The 21,752-nt window shown below is 34.4% G+C and overlaps 1 protein-coding gene across 1 annotated transcript in view; it reads right to left on the reverse strand.

Moving 5' to 3' along the window:
• Nucleotides 1-12,273, reverse strand: part of DSG1 (desmoglein 1) — a 32,923-nt gene extending 20,650 nt beyond the window's left edge. The window contains 4 exon segments of the mRNA NM_001002939.1: nucleotides 1,811-1,966; nucleotides 3,195-3,326; nucleotides 3,593-3,628; nucleotides 12,216-12,273. Of these exon segments, the coding sequence (NP_001002939.1) occupies nucleotides 1,811-1,966; nucleotides 3,195-3,326; nucleotides 3,593-3,628; nucleotides 12,216-12,263 (372 nt within the window). The 5' untranslated portion in view covers nucleotides 12,264-12,273.
• Nucleotides 12,274-21,752: the final 9,479 nt, after the last annotated feature.

Consider the following 21,752-nt stretch of genomic DNA (forward strand, 5'->3'; position numbering starts at 1 on the left):
AGAAGATAAGAATAATTATTTGGTGCAACAGATGTTTATTTATTTATTTTTATTATTTTTTATTTTTTAAAGATTTTATTTATTCATGAGAAACAGAGAGAGAGAGGCAGAGATGACAGGCAGAGGGAGAAACAGGCTCCCTGTGGGGAGCCTGATGTGGGATTCGATCTCAGGACCCCAGGATCATACCCTGAGCCAAAGGCAGACACTCAACCACTGAGTCGCCCAGGCATCCTGCAACAGATATTTATTAAGTTCTTACTTTGTTTGGATACTATACTAGGCACTGAGGGTAACCAAAAAAAGTAAGACATATTATTTCCTACTAGACTGTAGGTACAAGCAGTACCTATGATCAATAAGGGGAGGCAAATACAAACTCAAAATACCATTTGAGAAAAGGTAACATGATAAGTTACTTAAAGAATAGGAGGATGTAATGAATGAGAAAGATCTTGAGAGAGAATTCCAAAAAGTGGAGCTGGGATTTGACAAGATGTTCCAAGAAAAGGAATTTATGTGAGGAAAGAAGCAGAGTAGTGAAAATGCATTGTTGAAATTAGGAGTAGCGGCTATTGGCTTTGAGGATGGGGTAAAGGAGAGTCACATGGGGGGGCTCAAAGAAAGGTAGTATTCATTAGCTAGGTGGTAACTTTGTGGGTATTTGTATTATTATTGCTGTTGTTATTATTACTTCTATATGAAGGGTATGTAAGTATAATGTATGCTGTTTTACTTGTACTATAGAAATGCCTTGTGCTTCGAGAAAAGCTAATAGGTTGACATGCTGACCTAGAGAGTTTGTGGGCAAACATTGTCAGAAATAAGACAGGAATATAGGTTTGGAATAGAAGACTAAGGAATTAAAGCAGCCTAAGGAATACACAGTAAGCAGTAATGACACAAAGCACAAGCATCCCTTACTATTTGAAGGTGTCTGGGGGGGATGGGTGGGTGAGGTTTTCATTGAAGAGCCTACAAGATCAAGAAGGGTTTTCTGTATTTCCTTTTTTTCTAAATATTAACAAGTGTCGACCATGATGATAAATGGAAATGGAAGCAGCCAAGGAACAAGCATAAGAGAGACGAAAAATAAAATTGGTAGAATAAGGTGCTTGAAGAAACAGGTAATTATGGAACAATGGAAATTTCTTGAGGATAAACTGTGGGAAGAAGTAGGAAATGAATCCTGTTTTTGGATTTAATGCAGAATATTTCTGAACCGGGGGAGAGAAAATTGTGGGAGTGTGTAATGGAAGGCCTCAGACTTTTAACGAAGTTGATCATCAGGTCAGCTGCTTTAAGTGCTAATGAGGTTGTGGGTTTGCAGCTATGTCACAGCCACTGTCCAGAATGGATGTGTGATTAAATTAAGGATGAATGGGAGTTTTTCCAAAGCACCTTCTAGCTCAGGTGAGCTGGAGCAATGTGAATTTATAATAAAGTATGTTTACTCAGAAGAGCCTCCCATAGTAGCTCAAAAATCATCACTTGACAACGGAGTTAAAGAGAAACAATATTCTCAGCTGAATTAAAGAAAAAGAAGTAAGAGTTAGGTCCCTGCCCTTCCAAAAAAAATATTCTAGTTTGCCACTGGGGACAAACCAGAAGCTAACATTTTTTGCTAAGGCATTTCAGCAAGACATTTCTCTTAATCTATTTGTTTCTGTTGGGTCATAAGATGCTCATGAATTGAGACAACCAAAAATTATATTGGGATTCCTGAAATCAAATCAAATATGATCTGAGCTTAAAATATTCTAAAAATAATTTAAGGCTTAACACATATATTGGTGTGGAGCCAACTCACAATGAAAAAAGGGGTGATCTCTCGATCAACTATGGATGTAATATTAATTTCACCAGTTTTTTGATTGATGATGAAGATTCCATAAGGTGGCTGATCAATTCCTACTCCAGAGATGCGGTATGTAACTTGCTGGTTTGCAGCACAATCTGAATGAATCTGCAGAGAAAGCACAGGTGAAAATATTACAGAGAACAAATAAAAAGTGCTAGGTTTGATAAACATTTGATGTTTATCAACATGATGTTTGATAAACATGCCTATCTTTCTTGAGAACTGTAGAATGTCAGTACCTGTTATCTTTTGGGAAATGCTGGAAATAGTTATTTTTCTAGTTTCAACTCTAGTATTTTCCATAATAGCAAGCAATCTAATAAAAGAAACTCAATTTCTATTTATACCAAATAAGAAAAAAATAACATACCACTTTAATAAACCCAGGACAAGGTAGTCATCATCCATCCATTCATTCATTTATTCATTCTTTCTTTCCACATTTATAATTGATCATATTATTTTCAGGCTTTGTGCTAGCACTGGCACTAGAGTAGGTAATTCCAGTTTACCAGTGTTGTCTTTATATAACTTTGATCTCTTGATCCAAACAATTTTAAAAATGTAGTTTTAGAAGAAAATTTTAAGTAGTTTTATGTAGGTGACAAGACTTATCTGACTCTGTGTAGAAGCCCTTAATTCTGAAAATGGGGAAGATGTATTATCAGAAAATAAGGAAATTTCGCCCAAATAAATGGCTTATTGAAGCTGGATTCATTGCATTCTTTGAAATGCAATGTTGTATGACTCTAAGCATATCTAACTGGAGAGTGTATATCTGTCTGAATGTTTGCGTATATTGTATATGTGTCTATGTATGTATATGTATCTGTGTGTGAATCTGTGTGTGGGGATATATTTGTGAGTGTGTGTGTGTGTATTTATACAAAGGAAAACAAAGGGAAATGAAAGGGAGTATGAAACAGGGTACATTGTGAATTCTTACTTAAAAAAAGCCAAAAGTAGAAATTCAATTCTAATAGATCAAGGCAGAAAGAATACACATTTAAATACTCCCTCTGAGTGTGCTAAGTGTTAAATTCATTATTTAAATCACTGTATTTTTCTACCTAGAATTGGGGATAAATTATGATCATGTATACTTATTTTACCAATGAGGCACGTCAATGTTTAACTGTTTAACCCAGTGCCTAAATTTCTTAATTTATCTTTTTAATGGCTTCAGTTTTCATACTATGAGTGACTATACTTCTGTTTTGTATGATAAATTCTCAGTGAGTTATATTTATAAAATATTTAAAAGATAGGCTCTTTTGAAACTTAACCCCATCCATTCTGATTTTTGATTTTATGCTTTGGTGTTGATACTTACTTTGGCGATTGGGTTCCTCTTTGAATTGTCTTCACCTTCACGACAGGCTGCAGCGAACTTGATCCATTCACGTTTTTGCCTCCTGATTGAATGCCACTTGATGGTGCCATTTTTAGTGTTGTAATCTCTTACCTTGAATAGGCATGATAAAGTAGTAGTATCTATTAACTTTTATTCATAATTCACATGCCACTGAAGTTTTTGGAGAAGAGGGTAATTGTAATATTAGAAAGAGAGGATGTTCAATTAGGAAAATTGGTAACTTTGATAATCTATTAATTTTAGCATAACCTTCATTTTTTACTTATTAGGATGAATTTTCTTTGAAAATGTGTTGTTACTTCCAAACTATTTTCCTTATTTCTAATTTGGAAAAAAATAGATTTGCTGTGTATTACCTGGATTCGAAATTCACTGTTAATTTCCACCACCACCTATAAAATACAAAATAATCGCAACAGTTAATTTTCATTAAGTGCTTTACAATTCATGTTATCCAATCATTTAAAAATCAAATAAATCTTGTGAGTCATTAGAATTATTTTATCAGTCCAGATAGAGATGGATCTAGCTTATCTCCCAGGTATAATGATGATGTTATAGATTCCTTTTCTTTTTGTCTTTACTTTTCAGTTATGCCTGTCTTTTTAATTACTTTTATTTTTTAACCTCTTTCATTCTTCGCCTACACAGATATGTATTATCATATGACCTAAGACATTGAACGCAAGAGGAGTGAGGGTTGGAAATTTAGGCTTTCTTCATAAATCTTGCACTTAAGGAGCTATTCTGATGCTATTCTGTAATATTCAACAGTAAGTTAAGATACTTAAGCTTTTGACTATAGTTTCAGGATCTGAATAGCCATAGATGGAAATAGAAAAAAAAAAGTAGAGTAAAGAAAGCATATAGAACTGAAAGTATCTGACAGGTTTCAGAGTATTTGCTCCTTCATATTCTAATTCTAAATGGGAGATTTTCTAGTATTTTGAAAATCTTAAGATGATAGATTTGCTTTGAAATATGAGAATAAAAAGTTCTAACACGCAAATGATTTCTTTTATAAAAATGAGTTCCTGTTTGATGTTTTATGCTAGCCCTAAAAAAAAAAAAAAAAAAAAAAAAAAAAAAAAAAAAAGATATAAATGCATCCTTCCATAGCAAGGAGAAGAAATTGTAGGCATGTAGGGACAAATTAGTGGGTAAGCAACTTCTAGCAATCTCTTCTCCAGCATTAAACACTTTCCCTGTTCAACAAATGAGCTACTACTCAAGTAGAGCTCTGCCTTATTTCAGCTTGATCTTGATCTTTACATATGATTTGTAGTGAAAGATCAGGATAATTTAAATTACTTTTCTCTAAAACCCAAAAGCATTTCTAAAAAGATGGATTTTATATATTAAGTTTAAAATGTCAGTATACTTAAGACAGAGTAAAATACCTATCTAAAAATTAGGTGTAGATGTAAAGGTTAATTTGCATTTATTAAGTTTTAACTTGCACTTCAAGTCATTAAAGATAATGTAAATCCTTGGTTTTTATTTCTCTCTAATTAAGAAATTTTCAACTTCTAGTTGAATTTTTTCAGAACTGCAACGTATGAATTTATTATCACAATTAGACTTCATCTGCATCACTGATAGAAGAAATTGAAGCTTGCATTTTAAAAATACTAATAATAGAAACTTCAAGATAGAGTAAGTTACTTTTTATAATTTCAATCTCACCATTAGATAAAAATAAAATTTTGGTTTCCAAGTGCATATTTTTCAAAAATTGTTATAATTGATAATTCAGGAAAATACCTATTTTTTGGTTAATGAGAGTAGTGTGAAGAGATTTTTTTATAGGAATTATATTCTTATGGTATATATTTAATGTTGATTATTATTATCACTGTTACAATGCACTGAATAGTGACTAATTACTAGATAGTGTGTTTAGAGAAATCCATGCCTTCAATCTTCACAAATACAGGTGGTCAATACTATAATTTCATTATCTCCATTTTACAGATGAGGAAATTGAGTTTGGGATACAAATTTATGGCTAAATATCATCCAATACAATTCAGCCTAAATTTGTGCTTGTGATATGGGTTTTACAATAAAATGCAAGATAGCCTATTCCAACTAAATTATTAAATAAGCTATACTATGGAAAATTGACAATACAACTTTGAGAATTCAAAACATTCTGATTTTAATCTCATCTCATGTTAGCCTAACAGGAATGTCCATATATAACAACAACAACAACAATAGTGATTCCAGGGGGAAAAGAAGTAGATGGTTCAAATGGTTTAGATAAGTAACTCAAATGTTATTGTTGAGTCCCTCTCAGGTACAGAATTAAGATGATGTTACTTCATGCTACCTGTGGACTCATGAGAACTCTATCTCTCTCCCACTTGTGGATATGGAACGGGGGTGTAGGGATACCTTATTTGTCTATTTGGAAGCCATTTCTTCATAGCTACAGAGTTATGTAGGCATGTGTTCTCTGTCTTGCACTTCCCTTCCACACTGAAGTGTCAGAGCCTACTGTTTGTTTTGGAGAACTATGCCTGGTGACTAATAAACCTTCCAACTTTATGAAGCTGGGTCATTCTTTTTCCCATGAGAGGCAATTTAGGCAGAAGACCAAGTAAGTTTCACCATAGTGTCAGGCTCCCAATTGAATTAGTAATTAAGAAACTGCCAAGTCTGCTTAAAAATATGTTGTGTTGACATAGCCTTATTGTTTTGCTCAGAGTCTAGAATAAGCGATGAAACAAAGTCACTCTTGGACTTTCAAAGGCAAAATAATGAGATAAAAATAGTGCTTTGTAGAGTCAGAAAGCTTTCAATGTAATTCTTAAGTTCTCTAAGCCTTAGTTTTCTCATTTGTAAAATGAGAGGGAGAATACATTATATAAAGTTACTTTCCAATTCTAACACATAATCCCTGTGTGCAGTAGGAAAATATCAGTTATTTGATCATGGAAAAGGCATGGTAAACTTGTGGGTTTAAAAGATTATTCTGTCCACAGGTGGTAGAAAGAGGCAGGATTATAGGCCACAAGTAGTTGAGTGTTCCACATCAAAACAGACCAGAGATGAGGCAGGGAGGAACAGAAGCTGTGACAGTGTGACAGTGGTAACAGACAGGGAAGATCAAGGCAGAAATTCCACACAATTGAAATGGATGGGACTTGAGAACAAATAGGACATGGGAGTCAGGAGAAAGAAGAATCTCAAGTGATGGCAGTTTCAAACTAAGAGGTGAGGCGCAAGGCAGTAGCAGAATGTAGCAGATTAGAACACATGGACTTTGAGATGCTAGAGAAATGGCCAGGTGAAGGTGCTTAGCAATTTGAAATATGTATCAGCACCATGAACAATGTTCAGATCTCATATGATCTGCTCAGGTTGGACAGTTTAAATCATGGGAGAATTTGAAGACCCTAAAGTAGGGAATACAACAAAGAAACAGCCTCTGGCCGAGCATGAAACAAGGGGAATTCCTACATTTATAGAATAGGGAACAGCAACAGAAACAAGCAAAAAGAAAAAGAGAAAAGAAGTGGCCAAAGTGGGAAGAAAATATAATGCAATGTTCCAGATGTCAAAGGAAGGGAGAACTGAAAGAGATATGGGATGTGAACATGTGTCAGATGACTTAAAATCCTGGAGTGGAATGAATCCCGAGGTTTTGTGTGACCTCCAGAAGTATCCTTTCAGTTTGATGGAATGGGTCCTTCTTGACTGAAAGGGATTGAGGAATAAACGGGAGGGGAAGGGGATATAAAGATGGCTTCTTTTCCAGGAAATTGGACTACAAAAGGAAACAGAGACGGGATGGTAAAATGAGATATGGCATCCAAGGAAATACTCTGGGAGAGGGACATGTGGATTTTTGAAGGTGAAGAAAGAAAAAAGTAGGAGATTTTTATTTGAAAGAGAGGTTCAAAAAGAAAGTACTTGGTAGGAGTGTAACAGAGCAGGAGAGAATTGGCAGAAAGAAAGGAGAGAGGGTAAGGAAGAGAAGAAGGATGGAGGTTAAAATCAGTAGACTGTAAGAGGTAGTTGAAGGACATCATCTGATTGATCTAGACCTTATCTGTAGAGTAAGTATAATCAGGGGAGCAGTTTGGATTCCTAAATGAGTTGGAAATAGGTACTATGGAGGCTTATGATGGAGATTCACTTAAAAATGAATACAGGCATTATTAAGCTGAGCATATCTCATCTCTCTTGTCTACTGGGTGTGTCCCTCTGTGCCTCTGTTTCATTGGCTACTTATGAGACTAAAGCCCTTTCTAATTCAAACATTCTAAGAAAGTAGTGAATATAATTCACTTGAAGTGCATCCTCAATGTCCTTCCTTCATTTCTATTTAAAGAGCCAATCCACATATATTAAAAAAAAAAATCCACAGGACACTAAATTGCATGCTAATTTCAATGGTTCTCTAATTAAACTCATTTTTAGGTCATTTTTTCTCTTTTGATACTGAGGTTTACATTTCTTTGCAAACAATAAAATGGTCTTGAAAGTAATAAGTAATTTCTATGAGGCAAACCTCTTGTATATAATAATTGGGAGATGGTCTTCCATAGCCACTTGCCAGTTGTTAAGCATCAAATGCTGACATATTTGATAACTGTATTTTACATCATAAGGATGAACTTGAGACAGAGCCAAAATATAATAATTTGCTTCTTTTTAAAAAACTCCTGTTTTGTCTTTGTATTACTATCAGTTTGGAGTTGATATACCTTGATAAGTTGAGTTTTCTTATTTGCTATTGGTTTATTTATTTATTTGACAAAAATATGTATTGAATGTATATTAAGTGGCTTCAAGGCTGGATGAAAGGGCTTAAGCCCTAAAAAATACTGTGGCAAACCTTAGATGAAATGTAAAGTAAATGTAATAAAACACCATAAAAATAAGTGTTAGGGAAATTCAACCTTATTATTTCTATGTTTAATTTCTTGATCACTTTTTGGAATGTGTAGGGGGAGAGAAATATAAACTATCCCCAAATTGCCTTCTGATGCCCCTACTTTGTGTGATTAAACATCTAGTGAGCAGTCTTGCCCTGGTGCGAGGCACTACAAAGGATACAAAAATGAATCAGACACAGAATCTGCCCTCAAATAACTTACAGTCAAGTAGTTTTATGAGCCACCGGCAGCCATTAATTTGTAGAGATGCAGTTTTTCATTAGCCAAGTGTAAAAGGCTGCACCCTATTCTCATGGACCAATTGAAAATATAGATCAGTAGCCAATGGCATTAAAACTACTTCGACCTGCCTAAGTCCTTTAAAGGAATTCGCAGGGCAAGCAAACCACCAAGAGTGGCATGTCCCAGCACTCTGTAGGGCGTTCCCTCATTGACAGAAGCATAATAAGTAACTGCAATGCTGAGCATGCGTTCTGCTTATTCCTTAGGCAATACCTGTTAGGAAATGGGATACTCGGCACCGATGTCCTTGGTGAATGTATAGTGGAGAAAGAGTTACCAGAAATTATGTGCTCTGGGTATAGACAAGAGTGTTTTCTTTTCTACATTCATCAGCCTTGTTAAAAAGGTGAACCTTGTCCCTTAGGGGCCAGGCCTTCAAATTTATTGAGACAGCATCTCTCAATGCTTTTGGTTTTTCTGTTACCTAAGTTGGGCGTGGCAAAATGTTTTACTCTGTGGCAACCAATTAAATGATGGGAAATTTGTAGTTCCTGTTTTTACAAAGGTGCAAGAAGATGCTGATCCTATATCTGCAGTGAAATAATAAAGCTTTTAAGAACACTATGAAATGGAAATGGTTTTCCTGAAATACAAATTATAAATTTTGGGATGCCTGGATGGCTCAGTGGTTGGGTGCCTGCCTTAGACTCAGGTCGTGATCCCGGGATCTGGGATCATGTCTCACCTCAGGCTCCCTGCAAGGAGACTGCTTCTCTCTCTGCCTATGTCTCTGCCTCTCTCTCTCTGTGTCTCTCATGAATAAATAAATAAAGCTAAAAAAACACAAGTTGTAAATTTTATCGAACAGGTGAGCAAAAATATCTTCATTTTCTATAAAATATTTTACTGACATACTGTTGTCTATAATTAGCATCACTATACTATGTGCAAAAGAAAACATAAAGAATCCTCCCTTTTTCTGTTTGGTCTGTACTAGTTTGTTAGCCCTTCTCTTGCTTTAAGCATCAATGAACACAATTATGGAAATTTAAAATGTCTGGTTCAAGTAAGTTGATGAACTATGTAATGAAGTATGTATTTTTTCTGTGTATTTTAACCTGCACGCTGAGAAATACTTTGGAAACTCCTGCTTCTATCCTAATTTATTTCAGTTAAGTGAAATTGTGGAGCTGGTTTATCAGCTGGCCAGAGGTGTTCTTTCTTTCTTTTTGTTTAGAGGTTTTCTTTTGAAGGCAAGTATTAACCATGCAAGAGCATGATATTCTTGGAAATCAGTAAAGATAGATTTATTTGTTCTTGGGGTATAAGCTGCAGAAGTTTGCCTTTCTATAAAAAGACACCTTGAGTTTGTACTGATGTGTGGTGACTAATTGAATCTGGCAAAGTTGCGAATAATTTTCAGAAATCATTAGAACTATAGAAATTCTACTGCATAAAAAAAATTATACTGCATCTATTTTGCTTTCCTACAGTGGGGCCCTGCCATACATTATCTCATTGTTACAACCGTTCACAGAGATTTCTTGGGTATGCTACCTCAGTGACATTGTTCTGTGGTCTCGAATGCATTCCACATCCTCCCTTTTCAATACGCTAATTTAGCAGCTACAGAAAAAGAAAGAAAAATAAATGAGGGTCCAGTAACATTTCTTTGGCTTGCAGTGTTATAACAGGTGTAAGCTCTTGTCTTTCTAGGAGGCTTGTCTAAATAACGGAGTAGTCCTGTGACCAGCTTGCTTGTTTTAAGAACAGATCTTTCAGCTTTATTCTCCTTGATCTAACTCACTAATCTGAACAAAGCCTAAACTTTCAGGTATATTAAACCGATTACATGACGTACATGTAAATAGATGGCTGCTCAGCTCTCAAATGGATTTGCATTAAAGATATGACCAGTTTAAATGTCTTAAAGGTTTTAAAAATTGTCCAAGTATGTCCAAGTATGCTCCCTAATGTAGATTTTCACTTATTATAGACTTTCAGCAGAGAAGAATAAAGACTTTTTTTTTTTTTTTTTTTTTTGTAAAAGCAAATCTTCATGGTGAGGCTAGCAGAAAGGCAAGTGGAAGAGTTTACCACTATAGTGGTAGTTAATTTTCAGGGGAAAATATTTTATTTTATTTTTTAAAAGATTTTATTTATTTATTTGAGAGAGATAATTTTCATAAGATGGAGGAGAAACTTATGATTGATTCCAAAGTAAAATATGGCAATAAGGAAACAATCCACAAACCAAAAAACCAAAACTATCCAAACTTAGAAAATAAAGTGTAAATGTCCAGAAAGCTTTTCTACAAAGAAAGGTCAATGAGAATACATGATTTTGATAAAATGATACATTTTATGAAGAATGACTAATTTGACAGTGTTTAAAGGAATTTCATAGGATGTAATTAATTAGAAACAATATAAAAATAAAGAAATGAGATATTTTATACATTTAATGAAAGCACGAAGCATATGAATAAACTCTAATCAACTGAAACTAGAATAGGCCTTAATGGATCAGCTTTATATGAAATTAAAAATAAAAGTATTTAATTACCTTGCGATATACAGCTGTCCCTATGCTCAAATAACATAGGGTACAGTGCTTGTTAATCCCTACCACATCCCAAATTATGATATTAACTGATCCTAAAGATCCATTTAAAAAGTTCATGATACAGGGCTGGTCTTTGAAGCCAGTTTGGAAGAAAAACTACCAGCTTATTGATGCTTATCTGTAACAAATCCACTGGTATTACCTCTCTTACTTAATAAACTGAATTCAAACTAACCAGCATACTTTGATTCAAAGGTCTAACTTGTTATTATAGAAACCCAACAATCCAGTTCAAAAATTAAGCAAGTAGAAACAAATATGAACCACAGCACTACATCCTGCCAAATTGGAGGGTGATTTATCTGGCACTTGCCTCTTTGGATTACATTAACTTTCCTGTGAGAAAGACTATGATTTAAAATTCTCCAACCTGTATGAAATTTGATATGACACCTACTGTTATCTTAGTTATCTCTAAAAAGAGAAAATTAATAACGTATAAGGGAGACAGTGATAAAGCATCACATTATATTTGTCTAAACATCAAATATACAACTTTTATATCACGATCATTACTTTCCAGTAGTAAGAACCAGTATCATAATAATTATACTTACTCCTTAATTACAGCTATTCCTTCACTTATTATATCATTTTATCATTTATAAATCTCCCATACTGCCATGTTTTTTGAGGTTAAAAAATGTTGTTTTAAATAAAATCATAGTTTAGCATTGTGGGGCTTTTGCTATCAGTGATATGGATACCAACCACATATAGAACTGATGAGATTATTTGGATTGTGAGGCCAGTCACAAACTGCTATGATTTAAATTTATATGTATCCTATATTTATGCTTTAAAATTATAGTGAATCTTCCAGTAAAGATACCCAGAGAATGAGAAAATGTTTAGGGTAAAGATCAGGACACAGCAGCGATGTTAGTTTACGAGCCCACCTGCAAAAAATAATTTGAACAACAAAATGCTATCAAGTGGTGATAAGACTTTTCCAAATTTAGTATTTTCCCAGCATGACTTAGCACTGACTTCAGTGTCAGAGATGTGATATGATGAGTTAACACTGATGCGTTAATATGCTCGAGTCTTCAATTAAAGAGAGAAACACTACTTAAAAATCTAGTTCGTAAAATCACCATGTCATTAACATAAACTTTTAATGGGTTTAGGTTAGAAATAATACTAAATAACACTTTCTAAAAAGTTCTCCCTTGTTTACAATGAGCATGATTATGAGGGTTTCTAACAGAATCCACTTACCAGAAAAATGAGCAGCACTGTGGCTGTTCTTAAAAAGTGCCAGTCCATTGCAGCTGGGTTCTCTTACATCCAAGACCAAGAGAGTTTTGTTTGTTCTCTGTTCTTTTTTCTTTCCCCCAATCAACTGGTGTCTGATTAAAATAATTTCTCAGTAGATGTTCTTACATGCAGGCTTTGAGGTGTTTCTGCCTTCTCTGGGAGAAGAGCACAAGGTACGTATAACCAGTCTAGATCCCCACCCTAAAAACTTGGGCTGGTCTCCGTGAAATGCTTGACAAGATCATCATTGCTCCCGGTAAAAGCTCAGGACACACCCTTCTTCCAGCTGAAAGGCAGCTCTCTGTGGGGTTGGAAGATTCACTCCTTTGATGAAGGTTTTCAGTGTCAGGCATTTAAAATGATCAGAGGGATGGAGAGTGATACAATTGATAGGGACTTTGCCCCCTATGCTCTATTTACAGGTAGTTTAAGCTCCTTCATTCTTAAAAACCCAAGTATAGTCTGGAGGCTGATATTCAAAACAGATTATCCGGTTCATACTCATAACCAGACGCTCAGGTCTTAATCAAAAATCAAAAGCTTTCCATTTCAGTGGATGTTAGAAAATATTCAGTCACTTTTTAAAGATATTATCAAAGAACCAGAAAATTTGCTGATGTTAAGAGTGAGGGTTCTTTTTTTTTTTAAAAAGAATTAATCCAAACAAGCAAAACTATGCTACTTACAATGATAAGGTCCCCTGCATAAGTCTCAGTTCTCTTTAAGTGGACAGCCAGAATCCAGAGAAGCCTCTGTTTTTTCTCTGAGTATCTTCTCTCCCCAATTATTATTTTTCTCTCTTTAAGACTTCACCCTTTTCAAATGTAGTAAAACAAAATTTAAAGTATCTAAGCCAGATTAATAGTAAAAGTCAGAGCCACCAATTAAAATCTTGTTGGCCATTTTACGAATGAAGATCAGTGCCTGAAATGCTAATGGAAGCACGGAAAGCTGCTGTGCAGGTGAGGTGGGTGAAAAGGCAATGACGAGTCCCAAGCACAGAGCCAAGAATCTGGATAGTGAGCCAATTAGAACATGGGTAATGCACTGAAGAAATGGCTGCCCACACACACAAATGGGAGATTGAATGCAGCCCTGAGCTTTCCGAAGAGTGACTCTCACAAGGCAGCATTTGCAAATGTTCTTGGGTTACCCTCTCTTTACCCAGCTATGTCGGGTATAAATATTGTGAGTGGCAGGAAGTCTCGAGATGGCAGTGTGGAACAAGAGACCCATCTGATAAGATGTAGATTATGGTCAAAAAGATGCTAACCATGTCCCAGAAAGGGAGGGTGTCTCTGAGGGTCAGAACCTCTACAAATTGCTGTCATTTCACAACAGATGTGTGGCAAAAAAGGTTACTCAACAGTGATTTGAAATATTATGCTCTTCCTCATGGGGCTTAGAGAGAAGGTGCTATGATGTCCATTTGTAGTATTGGTGAATAAGAATGCTTATAAGAATTGGTTGATATGAGTAAATGAAATGAAAGGAGAGGGTCAGGCTAAAATTCTCTTAGTAGAGTAAGATAGAATGTGAGTATCGACCTATGACTTAGTCTGAGCAATATATTAGTAGTAGGATTGTATGACCGTGAATGGCTGAAGACTCACTGAGCACCAGAGATGAAAGAATCTACTCTTGCAGCTTTGCATGGCATGAATGTTCTATCCACCTGGAATTCTGGGCATGGTACTAGGTTGTGCACAGGCCCTCTTCATGCATTGGATAGTCTTTCCTCAAGCCCAACCCTGGCTCCACCCTTAACTCAATGCCCTGCTCCAAGAGTCCCAACACCTAGACTCTTGCATTTGTCAGGCAGCTCTTCGGAGAGGAGGTGTGTCAGAACCTTGCTGTAGTAGAGCGGCGACTATCTTAACTGTCACATGAGGACTAGTGACATGGAGCATAAGTGGGAAAGGGAGTTTACGGATCATCATTCCTTTTCTTTCACTTCTTTCCCTGCCTTTTTCTCTTTCCTACTATTTTAATTTCTTCAGAGTAGCATTGTCCAGGAGAACTTCTTGAGACATGGAAATGTTCTCTGTGTTATCCAGTAGCCACTAACCATCTATGGCTACTGAGCAAATGAACTGTGGCTTTATATGACCAAGGAACTGAATTTTTAGCTTCATTTAATTTTAGTTCATTTAAATTTAACAACCACATGTGGCCAGTGGTTAACGTATCGCATAGTACAGAGAGGTGAGAGCATCATTATTTTTATTATCTTCTATCTTGTTCTAAGCTGTAACTCCTTTTGTTCCTTGTAAATTCAACTCCCTTTAGTTAAATCTACTCTATTCCTTTTCTCAAATGAGGGAACTCTATCTTTCAGAGTTTCCAGTCAATGCCTTTTGATTCCCTTTTCTTTGTGTACGCTTGTTATGTGAGTTGGCCTGCTCCTTTTTCCTGACTCCTTACTGATCCTATTTCCCAATGCCAACGAGTTAAGATACTTTTAAACACAGGCAGCACAAACCCCTCTCATTTGCGTATTCACATTTTCTCAATTATTTCCTCCAGCCATCTTACTTGTAATTTCATATCACACTGTCACAGAATTGTGCTACACAAGTTGGCTTCTGGTCTCCCTGGACCCCATTTCTATCTGAACATCGGTTGGCGTGCATATCTCCACCTACATACCAACAGTTCTCATTTCATAGAGATTTTATGGAATTTGGGGTGATCTTTTTCTTTTTGGAATTCCCTTGATAAGCTAACATTTTCTCACAGGAATCAAAACTCTCCTGGGAAGGGATTTTCCTCTCTCTTATAAGGCACTTGCAAACTCTAGAAGGTCATAGAAGTTTGCTGACCTCTGCACTAGGTGAATAGATTATAATTCATAATACAAAATATGATTCATTAGGAAATTAGTTGACCTTAGGAGAATCCACAAAATTGAAAGTGTATGAACAGAAATCATGATGACTTAAAGTAACCACTTAAATTAAAGCAATTAACCACTGAGGAAAAGGTACAACTTTATAATCAAAATATATTTTTAGTTTTATATTTTCAGAAAGACTGTTTAATTGACTAGAATAATCTATGGTCCAACTCTTCTGCCTTCCTTTTAAACCAGATTAAGGAAAACCTTAATTTTATTTTTCTCTAGTCAATTCTAAAATAAGAATTTGATAGCACAAAATCTTTTTTTTTTAATTTTTATTTATTTATTCATGAGAGACACACAGAGAGAGAGAGAGAGAGGCAGAGACACAGGCAGAGGGAGAAGCAGGCTCCATGCAAGAAGCCGGACGGGACTCGATCCCAGGTCTCCAGGATCACGCCCTGGGCTGAAGGCAGCGCTAAACTGCAAAGCCACCCGGGCTGCCCAATAGCACAAAATCTTAATGTACTTTCCTCTCTATAGAAAGAATATTCATGAACAGGGAAAAATATCAAATTATTTTGTGAACCTCAGGCTCTATCTTAATGCTTAAATATTTTGTGATTAAATAAGAGTGGTCAAAGAAACTAATCTATTATTGTTATTTCTTTAAAAAAATTAAAAATAATTCTAAATGAGCATCCACTGCATTTTCATTGCTGTGCTAGGTGTTGTGGAACATTCAGAATAATTTCAAACTTTGCCCTTACAGAGGTTATTCTGTAGCTGCAAACATACTATAATAGAAGAATTACTACTCCCTTCTGGAAGACGTTTTTTACTCACACACCTATGTATATTAGCTCCCACCTCTATGTACTGTTTGGATTTCATGTGCAAATTTAGTCCTTCCTTTTACTTATAGTAAATTGCCATCAGTTCAGTTCCAGAACATTTTTTATTTTTATTTTTTTGCCTACTATATGCCTTGACTATACTAGGCACTGAGGTAGTAAAGATGAACTTACCATGGTCCTTGCCTTCATGTAGCTCCAGGCTAGCTGGATGGGAAAGACAACAGATTTTCCATCAACATGCTAAATAGAAGTAATCATGCAGTATGTTGGGAACCCTTAGCTCTGTTTTGTTGGAGGTGATGTTGGAGAAATCTTATATTATTAAAGACTACACCTATATGATATAATAAAATTGATTTCTAAAATGCTGAATTGCTTCTTCTTTTCTTTGTAGTTTACCTAAATCAACTCATCTATGCTTTCAAATTTTTATCTTCTTTTATCTCAATATTGCCTGTCTTCATTCCTTCTGCTATAGATCCTTCCAGGCTCTCTTCACCCAGCATTGCTATGCCACACTTCTAAATGTACCTCAGCACTTGCCCTTTTAATCCATTTTGGATTCATTTTCCAGGATAATGTTTCTGAAACATTGCTCTCCTTATGTCATACTTTAAAAAAAAATACAGTAACTTCATATTTCCTCCCAGATCAAAATGTCTTTATATTGGAATGTCAGCAGCAAATTTATGTCTTCAGATTATTTATTGTCTCTGGTGAAAACACAATGCAGTCACTCTCCACCTTCTTAAGATTTTCTGCCATTGCTTTTCATTTTTGAAGATCCTGCTTTTGATGATGATGATACTAATAGGTTTCAGAATAATATATTGATTGATATTTGTCTAGGATATTTTCCATTTAGGGGTGTGGGTATAGTCTATGAGCAGTTTGTCTTTTTCAGAAAGTATTGGTGACTACAGTTTTAAAAATTCAATTCCACTAATGTTTCTTGAGGCCTCATAGGGAATGTACTAGTTGTCAGGAGAGAGAAAAACAGGTAATAAAAGTTTCCGTTTTTAAGAAGGCTGTAACCTTGACTGGATCTAAAAGAATTATAAGGCTTGTCTCTATGATAAGCTATATTGATGTATGTGCTGTAAGGAAGGCCTTAATAGAGTTTTATGAGCCCCACAAGAGAGAAATAATTTCTATATTAAGGAAATTGGAGAACTCTTCATGGAAGAGGTAGAATTTGAAATTTTCAGGTTGACTACAGTCTCAACAAATGGAGATATAGATGAGAAAGAAGGCAGAAATGAATTTGAATTTATCAGGATAGAAAGGAAAATCAAACTGGACCTACATGTTACCATTTGTGAGAGGTAGCAGAGTTGATGCGTTAACAGAATGTAGAGGACCTTAAGTGCCCTGCTGAGGAATCTGGATGATATGCTATGACAGACAAAGAACCACTGTGGGCTTTGAGCAAGGTATGAACCTAGTCAATGTGCTTTGGGAATTTGTCCTGAAACCTTTAGAATGGATAGAGAAGAGACACCAGAAGGAGAAAGATGAATTTGGAGGCCTCCATAATAGTTTAAGTGATGACCTTGAAATAATGTAGTTTCAGTGGGAAAGGAAAAAGGAGATAGAAGTATGACAAAAGTAAAATAAACAGTACCAGCTGGCCAATTGGATGGAGGCTGGACGAATAAGGTGCTGGGGACTAAAGGGAAATGCTTCCTTCCTTCTCACATTAGGTGCAATGGAATAAAAAGAAATCTGAAGTTTTGGTGTAAGAACTAAGAAGTTTTTTACATTTTATCTGTTTGTATTGTTTTGTTCCTCTTCTGCTAATAAAATTCAAACCTTCATTCAAATTTACAATTTGCTAATGTTTTTCCACATTAGCTCTCTCTTCATGTTACAAATACATGTATAATTTGTGTATTCATATATATTGAATAATTTAGAAGTTGCATATATCATGATAGTGTATATCTCCTAATAACCAAGACTTCTGCTATATAAGCATAATTTGTGTCTTTGATGCATAAGTCATCAAAAAGAATAATGATGCAAATGAGCTCTGACACACTGATTAAAAAAGAATACATGAGCCCATAGCATTCCTCATAATGGCAATGGGATGAAGAGTAAGCTCTTCTTTAGGAAAGATTGCCAGCTAATAAATATAAGGAAAAAAATAGAGTTAGATAATTTTTATAGTGAACTCCGCAAAATAATAACTGGTTCAGGTAAAGATCATCAAAGGGTCTTAATACTATTGAACGAAGATTTGTTGTGATAGCAGGTGTTTACATGATCTCAAAATATATCATCCCACCAACTGATCAAACTAAGCATTGGGACAAACTGACAATGTATACCTCCTTGGATGATGCTATAAAACTATATGTTGTCAACCATATAGTGTTCCTGCCCAGAATGTTTAACCTGAATCATTAAATGAGAAAACAATTAGAAAAATATCAATTTGGGAATGTCCTATAATAAAATGTCCTGCATCCTTAAAAAATATCAGTTATGATATAGAAAATAAAATGGCAGTTTGTACCAGATTAAAGGAGACTAAGGAGACATTAAAACTAGATATCATGTTTGAGTCTTTGTTCTAAATCACAGAACGAACATTCAATGGCAGTGAAAATCAGAAATAAAGAACTTTCTATAAAACAATTAAATTTTTTTGATTTGGGGCATTTTAGCTCTAGGAAATATCATGTTTTTAATATCTATTTTTTCTAAATATTTTTACCACCAGTGTATACAAAACAAAAGTAGGAATAGCATTATAAATTGTTGGCAAAATATAGTTTAATTGAAGCAATATTTTAAAAAATAATAATAAATGTCACAGAGAATATTTGTCATGAATATTCAATAATTGTCATGCATATGTTTTTTCATGAAGTAAAAACAAAAAACAAAAAAACAAAACAAAAAAAACATAGCATGCTCCAAGTCAAAAAGTTCAAGGGAAATAGGAATAAGAGATTTTCATTTATAAGTTTATTCATTGACAGATTATAAAAATATGATTCTGAAAATAAACTAGACAAAGACAACAGAAACAAAAAGGAACAATTACACAACCAAAGGGAACAATCTCATTAATTAATATAATTGCTAAAATTTGAAATAGTGTGTTGACATATGGATTTAGGGAGAACATTAAAATCATTATGACTCGTTGAAGTCAGTCTAGGAATGTTAGGTAGATCAATGTCTTACCATTGTAGTAGCTCAAATTAAAAAAATAACTTCCACAGATGCTTTACAAAGCTTTATTTAATTCATCGTTTTAAATGTTTTATTTCTAATTTTTTAAAAGATTTTATTTATTTATGAAAGTCAGAGAGAGAGAGGCAGAGACATAGGCAGAGGGAGAAGCAGGCTCCACACAGGAAGCCTGATGTGGGACTCCATCCCGGGACTCCGGGATCACGCCCTGAGCCAAAGGCAGATGCTCAACCGCTGAGCCACCTAGACGTCTCTCATCATCTCTTTTTAAATGAAAGAATGAATATGAAGAAATAGAACAGGCTGTAGCTTGATACAAGTTGTGTATCATACAAAAATCTATCATGCTACTCAGTGACAAAATGACAAACACATTTTTATTAAATTGAGGAAAAAGATCCCACTGTTATAACTTAATATTTTCTGGAATGAATAGTCAAGTAAAAATATTGGAAATGACTTAAAATTATGGTTACTCACAGATAATAAATTTTCCTATATGAGAATTCCAAGAAAATCAGTTAAAAAATTACTGCAAACAACTTGAAAATTTATTAAGTTGGCTGAACACCTAATTAATAAAATTCAGTAATCTAAATAAATATCAGGGATTATAATGAAAGAAATATAAATAATCTAATTATCAGGGAATATAGTAAGAGAAATATAATAGTTTATAATAGTAACTGTAAACATAAACTATCTCTCATCGTGAAGCAGAGCACAAATATATAGAACCTGCGTGATAAAAATTTTAAGGGTTTCCTAAGGAACATGAGGAAGACATGAATCAATAGAAAAACATATTTTGTTTTTTTACAGAAAGACAGCATATGATAAGGAGACCTCAAAATTCTTTTTTTGTAGAATTTGACAAAATGGCTTCATATTCATGTGGGATAAAAAATAACTGAAAATAGAAATTAAAACTCTAGTATATGAAAAGCACAGTAATGAGTGAACTCAAACCAGGCTAAGGTATTAACCATAATGCTACAATGATTAACATAATCTGGAATCAGAAAATGAATAAAAATGTCAATGAAATAGACTAATGATTCCAAAACTAGATTTAGTGTATGGATTATGAAAAGATCTCTAGTCTGAAACAGTTATTCTTTTCAAATCACTGAGATTTGACAGTGTTGAGGCAGGTTGAGGCAAGTAACTATTAGAATGAAACTAACCTATTCCTTATACAAGAAATTTAGATGGTGAAAAGATTTAAATTGAAAGGAAGGCATTCAGAGAAGAAAATTTAAATACTTTGAAACAGGGAATGTCTATTTATATCCAGAACCCTTAGAGTTGAAGGATGATAAATTTTAGTAACATAAAAATGAAAACATGTACACAGCAAATATACATAAGCAAAGAAAAAAAGAGAAAGCTAGAAAAAAAGATTTTTTTACATGTGTAACAAAGTCCAGTTTCCAGTATATAAAATATATAATAATAATGAGCTTTTGAACAAGAAAAAGTTGGCAATCCAAAAGAAAAATAGGCAGAGGATAAAAAAAGGCCTTTCACTTAAAAGAACATAAAATAGTTAATAGGCAGGAACAAAAAAAGATACTTAACTTTAGTCAGAATTGAACATATACATGAGAAAACAACACCAAGAAGTAAAGATCTTTCACCAATTGGATGAACAAAACATATTCTCTAAAATATTATCTAATGTCCATTGTTGAGAGGGAAGCAGAAAAATAGGAAATCATCTTTTTGACTGAAAGTGAAAGGGCAAGTTGGTAGAATGTTTTGGGAAAGTAATTTGACAATAACTGACAAAAAGTTATACATACACTTTTATGCAGCAATTGTTATTCTCAGAATTTAGCCCCAGATACACTGATAAAACATACACATACAAGGACATTCATTGCATTATTGTAATAGTGAAAAATTGGTAACAATTCAAATATCTCAGAGCATGATTTGTTTAGTGAATTAGGGTACATTTATAAGTGGAAGTTTTAAAAAATGAGACAAATCTAAATATTCTAATATGAAAAGAGATCTAAATTACAGTAAATTGAAAAACCAAGATGTAGAACACTATGCAAAAATATATGTTGTATATACACATTTTTATACCTGCATGGAAATTTTCTGGGATTGTTCACAAAAAACTGCTTATTGGAAAAGAAATTGGAAATCCATTTCCATATTTTATTGTTAGCAGCCTTTAATTTTATAATAAAAGGTGAAGGTATTTGAAGCTTTGTAATTGACCTTTTAGAAATAGGAGAGGTAATCTTAAATGTCCATTTAAAAACAGATGGAGAAACAAGGATTAGAGATATATAAGTGAAAGTTGTCAGTTTCAAGATAACAATGAAACTGTGTAAGTGGTAGAATCACTTAGAACGTGAGGAGAAAGACATGAAAATATCTGAAGAGAAAACTTACATGTTTATGTTTGCTTGGTAAAGGGGAAGAAGAAGAGTTTGCAAAAGAGATACAAAAAGGTGCTTTAAAGATGTGGCCAAACCGGTTCAATCCCATGTAATCTAAATCACAGGAAGAATTTCAAAGTGAGTAATTTCCAGAACCGTCCTGAAGATAAGAGAAAAATACAGCACAAACAGTCTC

This window comes from Canis lupus, chromosome 7 (genome assembly GCF_011100685.1).
Source record: "Canis lupus familiaris isolate Mischka breed German Shepherd chromosome 7, alternate assembly UU_Cfam_GSD_1.0, whole genome shotgun sequence".
Lineage (NCBI taxonomy): Eukaryota > Metazoa > Chordata > Mammalia > Carnivora > Canidae > Canis > Canis lupus.